At 56.3% G+C, this 10,883-nt stretch overlaps 2 protein-coding genes across 2 annotated transcripts in view; both read right to left on the bottom strand.

The window, feature by feature from the left end:
• The window catches only part of ZNF385C (zinc finger protein 385C), a 53,766-nt gene that overhangs the window by 9,739 nt on the left and 33,144 nt on the right, over positions 1-10,883 (bottom strand). The window contains exons 3-4 of the mRNA XM_009994196.1: positions 3,804-3,826; positions 1,638-1,813 (exon numbers count right to left, since the gene is read on the bottom strand). Of these exons, the coding sequence (XP_009992498.1) occupies positions 1,638-1,813; positions 3,804-3,826 (199 nt within the window). The remainder of the gene's footprint in view (positions 1-1,637; positions 1,814-3,803; positions 3,827-10,883) is intronic.
• On the bottom strand, positions 6,514-10,106 carry LOC104385680 (zinc finger protein 862). Its single transcript, XM_009994169.1, has 2 exons — positions 9,588-10,106; positions 6,514-8,052 (listed from the first exon to the last, which is right to left on the bottom strand). The coding sequence occupies exons 1-2, from the start codon at positions 10,104-10,106 to the stop codon at positions 6,514-6,516; spliced, it is 2,058 nt and encodes a 685-aa protein (XP_009992471.1).

Here is a 10,883-nt window from a genome sequence, read left to right as displayed (position 1 = left end):
CCCTCGCAGCGCGCGGGGCCCAGGGTCCCCGCGTCCCGCAGGGCGCTGAGCCCCCGCATCCCGCATCCCGCAGGGCGCTGAGCCCCCGCATCCCGCAGGGCGCTGAGCCCCCGCATCCCGCCGCCGCTCCGACACAAACCCACCTCCGAGGAGCAGCTCCCACCCGGACGCTCCGGCCGGGCTGCGCTCAGCCCGCAGCACAGGTGGGATTGCACTGAGCTCAGAGCAAAGAACTGCAGGTGCCTGCCCGGCCGGACAGCCCCTCTGGCATCTCCATCCCTGCCTTCAACTCACATTCCTGGCAGAGAAGTTCCCACCCAGTCCAGACACGGCGCGACAGGGCTCTGCAGCTCCAGCAAGTGCAACACATCAGTCTTCCACATTATTTTTTGTTGTTTTTTAAAGCAACACAACCCCAGAGAGCACGTGCCAAGGCAGGGGCAGGCGGGAGCCAAGCAGAACAAACAACAGGCTCTGGTTCCAGTTCACTACTGACTCCAGCAACTAAAAAAAGGAGCCCAGACAAAGCGCAGCAACCTTAATGGCATCAAAAATATCCTCCTCTCCTGTGTTCCTGCTCGTTAGCACAGGGGAGAGACAGGCCAGAGCCAGGATTTCAAAGGAGCTTAAAGGAGTTAGACGGCTGAATCCCACTCAACAGCAACAGGGATCCTGTGCTTAATTTCTGCGGCCGCCTTTGAAGATCTCGGCGATAATTTGCACCTTCCGAGCACATTTAATCTCAAAGCCACTTACAAAAGGTTGGTGAGCGGAAGGGGGGGGAGCTCAGGAAAGTCTTGTTTCCAGGTTCATGAGGGATAAAACCAGGCATTTACCAAGCCCCGAAACACCCCCCTACCTCTGTGCTGGTCCTGCTCCCTTCACCACAGCAGGACCTGCCACTCCTCTAGCCATACCAAGACCCATGTCCCAGGAAAGCCAGGTGGCTGAAACACCAGGACAGGGACCAAGAGAGGGGCTTCTGGATCCCAGCCCTCCTATCAGCAAGAGGGCCATGCCTGGGAGATGGAGACTCTGGCTGAGCTGAGACCAGTCTGGGGAGAGCAGCACAGGGCGGGGGGGAAACACCATTTCACTCCCAAGATACCGTCGTCTTTGGCCACATCCGTGTCAGTTTAGATGTAGAACACAACATCTCTGGAGAGATATGTTCAATTGCACAACCCCAGCACTTGGTCTGGTGGTCCAAGGTTGGGAGCCTTGAGTCCATCTGGGCAGTGGGAGAAGTCCAGCAGTGACCAGGCTCACCTGATCCTCCCAGCACCAGCCACATTCCTAGGGTGTTTATATGCCTTCTCTCTCTTCCTCTCCTTGTCTTGGTTTATTTTTCAACTAACTAACTGCTCTCTAGAGCTACTTTATTACTATTGATCCAGGAGCAAAATCAAATTGATCTTTGTTAAAGTGAACCATCTTTTTAATTTTGATATAAGAGGGTGACAGCTGGGCAGGAACTGCTCCAAGTTAAGGGCAGGAGGGGTGTGGTGCACTAGTGTCCAGTAGCCAAAGACCCTGGTAATTAACTCAGAAATTACCTGATAGGATTTAGGAGCCTGGGAGCACTGCAGGGGAGGAAGGACCCAGCAGCTGATGCCCACCCACCCCCAGGGACTCACCGTGTTGAAGTTGGGGAAGAGGTTGAGCGGTGACGTCCCGTTGAGCCTGAAGGTCAGAAAGTGCTTGATGTCCAAGGGGGGGTGGAGGGGCCGGCCGGGAATAGGCAACGACGCTAAGAGGGGGCTGCTGTGTCCAGAGGGACCTGGGCAGGCAGAGAGAAGAGACAGTATTAATGCTCACAGCAGGGGGACATGGCACATGGGGACACGGCACATGTTCACTTTGAGCCCTCCAAAAGGCATCAAAACTCTGGTCCCTCCCCTGGGCTCTCCCACGGGAGCCCAGGCAGCCCCAGGTGCTGCCTCACATCATCCCCTGCAAACAAACCAGTGTGTGATTTCAAAATATTAATCATTTTCTGTTTAAAAAGAAATCCCCCCTGGGAAGGAGGGAAGGCCAAACAGGGAGGCTGTGCCTCCAGCCCCCTGCCCATCCCAGTGCTTCACCCTGCTCCACAGCCCGAGGGCAGCAGGTTTCCCCTCGCTGGGAAAGCACCTGAACAGCTCTGAGGAAGGGGAAAAGTTAAAATAAACAAAACAATTAATAAAATACAAAAAATAAGAAAAGGTTCCAAAACACTGTGAGCCATGACAGCCCATTCATATCCCTCACAGCCTCGTGTCTCCTTCAGCCCCTCTCAGGAACCTGCTCCCTCTGCCTGGAACAGGGATCAGGAAAACGTTCCTTCTTGTTTATTTGTAGGTCCTTTCTCACCTCGAGGGCACCGCGGGGCCGGGCTGCCCCGGCTGAGCAGCACCCTGAGTCTCTGCTGGTGCAGGACCTGGGGTACAAAGCTGAAATGCAAAGTTTGAGAGATTTTCTGAACTGGAGGAGCGAGCGCTCACCCCGCGGGCAGCAACGACCTCTTTCTGGGATTGCTCACCCGGCGGCACCGGCGCCGTCCCCGGGCCGGGCGACCCAGGGAAAAATCTCATTTTGCTTCGTTGGGCGTGTGCTGATCGAGTTAATTCCAGAGTCGCCCAGAAGGGAAATTCGTGAAACTGTTTAAAAATAAATAAATAAAATTACAGTGACAGCGACGAGGGAGGGAACCAAAGCAAGCAGAAATGGGTGAACGATGCATAATTAACCTTCTGAGGCGTGAAACAGTATTTCTGCATCAAATCATCTGAGATGGGGGGCGGCCCCCAGGGACCCCCAGCCTGCACACGCAGCCACGACCCTGCACAGAGCAGCAGCCACAGCACCAGCCTTTGGGGCAGGATTCCTGGGGCTTCTGCCTTTGTCAGCACCAGCCTGCCCTGCCCTTAAAAATAAACAAACAAACAAATAAATATTACATTTACCACCGGGGGGTGGGGAGAGAGAACGGGCGAACATGCCTGCCCCTGCCATCAGTAAGTTGTGGATTAATCGCATTTCTGGCCTGGGTCTGCAGCCCAGGGGTGAAACAGGCTATTAAGAGAGAGCCCAGGGGCCCAAGCTGAGACAGGACCTGCAGAGGGGCAGGAAGTGTCCCCCTGGTTTTGCTACTGAAGCAGACAAGACCCCACGAGCAGGAGAGAGGCTGGAAGCCCCAGATTCATCAAAGCCCCGCACCAAAAGGGCTTGGGCTGCAGGCGGCCTGCTCACTGTCCCTTGGCCAGAGGGGACATGAGACAGCAGCAACAGGGACAGGGACAGGGCCACCATCATCTTCAGTCTGCCTGGGCCTCAGATGATCACAAAAGCACAAGCAGTGCACAGAGAGAGGGCAGATGAACCACCTGGCCACAGCCCTGGGGCCAGCTGAGCTCCCCAGTGAGGAACGAGCTGCCCAGGCACCCACACGATGCTCCTGGGGCACCTTCCAAGGTCACAGGGCCACCCCACTGCAGCTTCAGCCATACCTTTGCTGCGGGGCAGATTCCGGCAGCAGCTGCGGGCTGTATTTTTAGGTATTAATTAGCCACTCAATTAAGGGGATTTGCTCCAGGGAGAGTGGCAGGGGCCCCAAGTCTGTATAGAATGACACGACCTTACTCAAGGTGACAGGCATGGCCATGGGCAGGGTGGGCTTTGCTGGTGAATGGCAAACCCACATGTGCAGAGGAGCGGGGCCATCCCCCCCCATGGCGCTGGCCTTGTCTCTCCCCCCACTTTGGCAGAGGAGACCCCCTGCTGCAGCAAGTGTGGCTGCTCTGGCACCATGGGTCCCTCTGGACCATGCTTGGGGCTCCATGGGGCACTCCAAGACTGGCACGGGGAAGGGAGCACAGGAGCCCTGTGTCCCTGGCACAAGCATCTGCTGCAGCCTGGGGGGCCCATTTGCCCCCTGCAGGGGGGGTACATGGCTCTTCTTAGCAGGGCATCCAGGTCTGACCAAAAAGACACTGAGCCCCACGGCATCACCTCTCCATGTCACACACCCCCTGCCTGGGGCTCAGCCCCATCAGCTCAGCCCTGCCCAGCCCAGCTCCTGGCCCACAGGCACACGACTCTCCAAGGGGTCCCTTGAAATTTAAACCCACGTTTCAGCTCTTCGTCTCACCAAGCCCACCCAGAACCATGTCCAGTGTCTGTCCCCAGCCTGTCCCCCCATCTCTTTGCCCTGCACAGCGAGGACACACGTGTCTGCAGCAGGTTTTCTCCCTGCTCCCTGGTGAGGCAGATCAGAGCAGCTGTTGCGCTCTAACACTATGTAGGTGTGAACCTCCAAACACCTCTGAGAGCGGCAGGGACAACGCAGGGAGTTTTCATACCAACACGAGGACTTGCCAAGGACCCATCCTGGCAGGCGCCGGCTGCCTCGCCAGAGCTTCTGGCACCGAGTCTGCCCAGGACAGATGGAGACGGAGCTGTTTACTTGCACAGGAGCCGCCGGGCTCCCTCCCTCCCCCTTGGTAGGTGTTCTCGGCAAGTTTTAGTGGTGTCTCAAATTCCTTACCCGAGGCTTTAAAGCTTTTGTCTTCGGCCAAGCACCGGGCTGATTCACTCCAGCTATTTCCAAGCATCTAGAAACAAGTGTGCGCTCCCTGATGCCAAAGGTCACCATGGAGAGCAACCCTCTGGTCACCGTGCTGGACCACGACAGCAGCACTGGAGCAGCCCCCACACTGCCCAGCATCCAACCCTCCCCAGTGCCTCCAGCTTGGCTTTAGAATCATCAATACTGAGCAGACTGTGCAGCCTCAAGCTCCCAGAGCCAGCAAATCCCACCCGGACCCAGAGGCACAGATCTGCCAGCGATGCTGCGGCCGCCCCAGCACGGCAGGTTTGCTCCGCGGCCCCCGCAGCGGATGGTGCACATTGTGAGCATCATCCTGCTAAATCCTCCTATTTCCAGCTTCCAACAGCTGCCTCCTCCACCCATGCAGCTGGGCCAGCAGCCCATGGCAAGGCCAGGCTGGCAGAACCAGGGCACACCAAGAACCACACACTGAACTGGGGATGCCTGGGAGCAAGCTGCCTTCACCCCAACACTTGCCATCAACCCAGCATCTCCCCCTATGGACCAGTTGGAAGGACACAGACCCTGAGCCACCAGCAGTCACACCTGCCACCAGCCCCGAGGACAGAAATTCTGGCTTTGTTCTCCACCACCACAAGCACAAGGCTGGCTGGGAGCAGCCAGCCCAACTCCACCACACCATGTTGCTCCAGCACAAGTCCAAGCTGGAGGCAACTGCACAGGACCAACCATCAGCACTGAGGCCAAATCCTGCTGCACATGGACCCGGTGTCCACACAAACTTACCCAGGAGTGGAGCAGAGCCAAATCCCATGGGAGGACCCAGTGCTGGGGGTCAAACTGACTCAATGCTTCAGGCTGTGGCTGTGGCTTTACTGCAGAGTCCAGTGGGTCCAAAGGTCTTCTCACCCACCCCAACAGAACTGACAGAAACAACCCTCTGTGCTAAAACCAGAGAAGAACCACGACACCCTGACGTGCCACCACTGCCCACCCTGGTCACTGTTCTGGCACATGCAGCCCCACAGGGCTCCCAATGGCTCCACTCCCTTCAGGGCACAAGGAAAAGCAAAACCATCAGCTGAAAAACTCTGGTTTGTCAAAAAAATCAGATGTTAAAAGACTCTTTTCCTGAAAGGTGGTTGGGAGCTCAGGGTGAGGAGGGAACGTACGTGATGGTGTTTTGAAAAGACCAGGAATTCGCTGTTTAGTACTTTTGGACCCCAGCTTATAATTTATTCTGTCATTGCAAAAAAAGCAATTCTAGGTATCTTTGTATTTTAAACACTAGGAAAATTAAGATAGACCTTTTTAATATATATATTTATATATATTTTTTATATATATACACATACACATATATACACAACGATGCATTTTAAAGTCACCGTTTCCTTGGCGGTTACAATACCATTCTCTAACTCACTTGCTCTTGAAAGGACCATGATTTGATGCCACTGCTGAAAATATTTTGCTCTGTGCACAAGGGACACCCACAAGACACTGCTGGGCATTTTGGGGCAGGCCACAGAGCTAGAAAGATGTGCTGCCTTTTCTGCACTCCTCCTCAAGGCTCCAAAACAACAAAAATCAGGTATTTTTGCAGAGTATTAGGTAAAAGCTGCTGGGTATCAATGTGCCAAGGCAAAGTGACATTTGAGCTGAAGAGATTTGCCTTCATCTCCCTAAAACCAAAGAATGATAAATCATTGAAAAAAACCCAAACTCAAGGCAATCTGGGATTTCAGGTGGCCCAAACATTCCAAATCCTGGCCAAGTCAGATGGATGTTTGGGGGATAAGAGAGGGGTGGTGGTGGGACTGGCACTGCTCCATGAAGGATCCCGTCTCCTCTTCCTCACGTGGAGCAGGTCACCCTGCCCCAGCGTCCACCCAGCAGTGACCAGCGATGGGGAAGGTGGCAACAACCCGGCGCTCAGGGCTCCCGCGGGACCCGGCTGCCCCTCACTGCACCTGCGCCACGAGGAACCCGGAGTCCCTCGTGCTCTCGTAGCACTCGATGGCCAAGGCAAAGTCGAACTCGCTGACGGCCGGCCCGTCGATGGCGATCTTCATCAGGTGGGAGAGACCCTCGTCCTTCAGGTGGCGCAGGCGGCCGCGCTTCAGCAGCTCCCGGCCCCGGCTGATCTTCTCAGCGAGGACCGAGCCCAGCGGCAAGGCCAGGGCGATGGCTGCGAGGACGGCGAAGTCTGGGAAGAGCTCGTGCATCTCAGAGTTGCTGTAGACCAGCTTGACACAGAGGTCTTTGAAGGAGAGCTGGCTGAGGCTGAAGACGATGCGCTTGAAGAGGGGGAAATCGCTCAGGGCCCTCTCGCTCACCACCACCCAGGAATAAGCCTGCAGGAGGAAATTCAGCTCGCTGACCCCATAGCTGCCAATGTCCTCCAAAGACTGGGGGTAGCACTTGGGGTTGAAGATGGCAGAGAAGGAGCTGATGGCCTCCAGGACACTGCTGGGGAACCTGTCCAGGAGGTTGCCCCGCACGCTCTCCAGGTAGTTCTCCTTCAGGTGCTCAAAGTGCTTCAGGTGCACCTTGGAGCAGTTGGTCAGCTCAACACCCTTGTAGTAGAGGCGGCTCTCATCCTCCCGGTCATCCCGTGGGTGCTCGTTCATCTCGTTGAGGAACTCCTGGAGGTTCTGGCCGCTGGTGCTCTTCTGGGCCTGCAGGGTGGTGGCTGTGGCAGAGACAATGGGCTTCAGGATGGAGAGGTCGAAGTCCTCGATCTGGAAGAAGCGGCTGAGTTTCTGGAAGATAGGGAGGACGTCCAGGAGAATCTTGGTGAAGGCCACGAACTGGAACTTCTTGAGCTCTTTGCAGAGGCCGTGGGCCACGGGCGACCGCTCTGCCTCGCTCTCCAGCAGCAGCACCAGTGTGGGCCACGAGGAATCGATGGCTTCCACAGCTGGGAAAACAGAAGTCCAGTGGATGGCTTTGGGGCTCCCGAGGTCTATCTCACAGAGATCCAGGACGCTCCGCAGCTCCTGCAGGCCATTTTTTTCCCCACTGAAGCTGGAGTAGAGCCTGTACACGGCATCTACTGTGGTCTCATATTCCTGGAGGTATTCAATACTGAGGATGCTGTTGGCAGGCAGCAGGGAGCTCCCATGGGACAGGCAGTGCAAGTCCATGAGGAGTGGGAGCGGGCAGGGAGAGGCCAGAGCCGCCCCCACCCCGCTCAGCCGCTGGGCCACCAGCGAGGCGCTGTCGGCGCTGAGCCAGGAGATCTTCATGGTGGGGATGCCAAAGGAGCGCAGCACCTCGCCCACCTTGCCTGCCACCGTGGCAGCCTCCCCAGCCAGCAGCTCGAAGCTCCCCAGGAAGGTGGCCGAGGTCTGCCCGCTGCAGGGGGACACGGTGGTGGTGAACATGGCCAGGCTGCGGCGCTCCAGGACATCCACTGTCTCATCCACCACCAGCCCGACAAAGGGCGAGGCTTTTATCCTGTGCCTGTCCTCGTTGTGCAGGACCCTGGCGATCGCTGCCTGAGCCAGTTAAAGGAGGTGCACGGGGCAGGGGAGGAGAAAGAAACACAAATGAACTTCAAAGCACCAGGAGACGCGCAGCACGAGGCTCCCAGAGCTCCCCAAAAGTGGCACGAGGTGCTGGGTGGAGCGAACCCCTCAGCCAGCTGTACATACAGCACATACACAGGCTGGAAATCACAGTCTTTTTTCCCAATATCCCATTTCCTCCCACTTCTGGCCTGTGGCACCAGCACTGAATGAAGCTGCGGAGAGGTCAGGGGTCCCTGAGCTGGGGTTGAAGCCCAAACTGTGGCAGCACTGAGCCCTGTCCCCCAGCCCTGCCTGTGCCCAGAGCCAGGCAAGAGGCTGAACCCTGCTGCCCTTGGTCAAACTTCAGACAGTCTTTTTTCCCAATATCCCATTTCCTCCCACTTCTGGCCTGTGGCACCAGCACTGAATGAAGCTGCGGAGAGGTCAGGGGTCCCTGAGCTGGGGTTGAAGCCCAAACTGTGGCAGCACTGAGCCCTGTCCCCCAGCCCTGCCTGTGCCCAGAGCCAGGCAAGAGGCTGAACCCTGCTGCCCTTGGTCAAACTTCAGCAACCGCTTCTGTGCTCCAGGAGCCCAGCCCAGGGCAGAACAGCAGCCACACTTCCCAGCATCTCTTCCTTCCTTACTCTGTTCTCCCCATTTCAGGCAAATTCTCCGATGTGAAAGGAAAAACTTCCTTGGTGTGTGAACACAGTAAGCAGCACTTCAGGCTGAGAAATCTAATTAGTGGATTTAGTCTATCTGCAGCAAAATAAGGGATTGTAGAGATCTAAAAAGCCTGGCATGCAGCCAAGACTCACTAAAAAAATTAATATGATTTTAACAGGCATGTAGCATTTGTAAAATTAAGAAAATCCTTTCTAAGGTCTCTGGCTACTTGATTTTTCTGATTGCTCATTTTAGGGCAAAAGAGGAAAAGCCCACAGAGCTCCTGTGCTAATTGAACTCCTGAGTTCCTATGCCTCAGGCACCCAGCCGGCTCCAACTGGAGAGGATGCTCCCAGTCTCCCTGCATGTCTGGAAGCACATGCAGAGCCAGGAGGCCCAGGCTCCTCTACACAGCCCATCACCTTCTCCTGGTTTGTCAAATCAGGGAATGACACCAGCAAAGTGTTCCGTGTGGAGGATCTTTCAGACTCACTGAAAATCCTGGAGAACAGGAGTATCACCCGGCTCCCCTGAGGGTCCTGGTCATCCCTTGGCACAGCCTGGCTGCATGACTGGGCTGGTGGCCCCGAGCACAGCACAGACACGTCCTGGTGCCACGGGGCCTGTTTCCCTGCCCAAGGATGGGGACAGAGGTCCCTGCCCAAGGATGGGGACAGAGGTCTGCCCATCAGCAAATGCTGCCGGTGCTCCTGCCCAGCCCAGCTCTGCCTGCACACCAGGGACACCAGCTCATGTCCACCACTGCAGCACCCAGCTCTGGCCCTCCTGGCTCTCACCACATCTGGTGGCACCACCTGGCCCCGCAGCAGCCACAGAGCCCTGCTCCACATACACACCTGCATCTCCCTGACGCTGCCGGGCTGGTAGCGCTCGCCGTGCTCCGCAGCCAGCAGCGCCTGGCACAGGTTGAACTTCTGGAAGTCGAGCAGGGAGGAGCACTTCTCATCTGGGATCTCCTCCTTCGCCATCCAGTAGACAGTGGTGAGCACGGCCACCTTTGCTGGGTTGACCTCCACCTTGACGGCCGAGCGCAGCTCCGGGTGGCCGTGGACACGGGTCTCGAAGGCCAACTGCTCCCGGTTCACCGCCAGCGCCTGCCGGTGCGCGCCGGAGGTGACGTGGCGCAGCAGCGCGTGGCGCTGGAAGTTGTCGGTGCCCACGGTAAAGGCGTTCTCTGCTTTACCGTGCTTGTTCTTCACCAGCGCCTGCCGACACTCTATGCAAAACATGAGTTTCCTCTCATAGTCAAACTCCAGCCAGGTAAATTCTTCCTTCCAGTGCTCATTGAAATAGCGCTTACACTTTTTATTGGAATTGGAAGTTTCCCCAGCTGGCTTTTTCCCTGGAGGCACCATACTGCTGTGGCTGGGAAATCAAACACTACGGTTGAACTGAAACGTGCCTTGGAGGAGCAGCCTCTACATTTAATTTAGTAAGAAGGTCTATTACAACTCTCCTGGTCCGACTGGAGAGGAAAGAGACACAAGGGAAAGGGATTAGGGCCCTGCCGACCTCAGCCTGTGCTCGTTGTTTATAGTTGGCTGCTGACAAAGATACTGCTGTGGCTGGGAAATCAAACACTACGGTTGAACTGAAACGTGCCTTGGAGGAGCAGCCTCTACATTTAATTTAGTAAGAAGGTCTATTACAACTCTCCTGGTCCGACTGGAGAGGAAAGAGACACAAGGGAAAGGGATTAGGGCCCTGCCGACCTCAGCCTGTGCTCGTTGTTTATAGTTGGCTGCTGACAAAGAGCTGTGGTGGCACGAGGAGCTGCAGTGGCACAGAGGTGGCAGCACTCAGGGCAAACAGGGCTGAGCAACAGCCACAGTACTGCATGAAGGTCCCACTGAACACCTTACTGGAGTCACCAGCATCTCTTGGTGTCAGCAGTCGGACTGGCACACACACACTGTCCTTGTAACCACAGGGATACCCAGACACACTTCCTATCAGACCAGACCTCTGTGCCACAGCTGATGCTGGAAGGGCAAGGAACCTGCAAGGAACCAGCATGGGACCAGCATGGAAGCAAACACCTGAGAAGGGCTGTTGAGCCCCCAGAGGAGCAGCACCCGCTGCAATGGACCTGCCATCACCGCATGAGAGTCAAAGCCCTGACCTGTCCTGCT

Source organism: Chaetura pelagica, unplaced genomic scaffold (genome assembly GCF_000747805.2).
Source record: "Chaetura pelagica isolate M959 unplaced genomic scaffold, ChaPel_1.0 scaffold963, whole genome shotgun sequence".
Classification (NCBI taxonomy): Eukaryota; Metazoa; Chordata; class Aves; order Apodiformes; family Apodidae; genus Chaetura; species Chaetura pelagica.
This window is presented reverse-complemented; position numbering and strand designations above follow the sequence as displayed.

Coding starts and splice junctions, on each gene's coding strand:
- LOC104385680 (XM_009994169.1), bottom strand. CDS start 10,106: ATGGTGCCTCCAGGGAAAAAGCCAGCTGGGGAAACTTCCAATTCCAAT. Junction 8,053..9,587: donor GCAGCGTCAGGGAGATGCAG/GTGTGTATGTGG, acceptor TAACTGGCTCAG/GCAGCGATCGCCAGGGTCCT.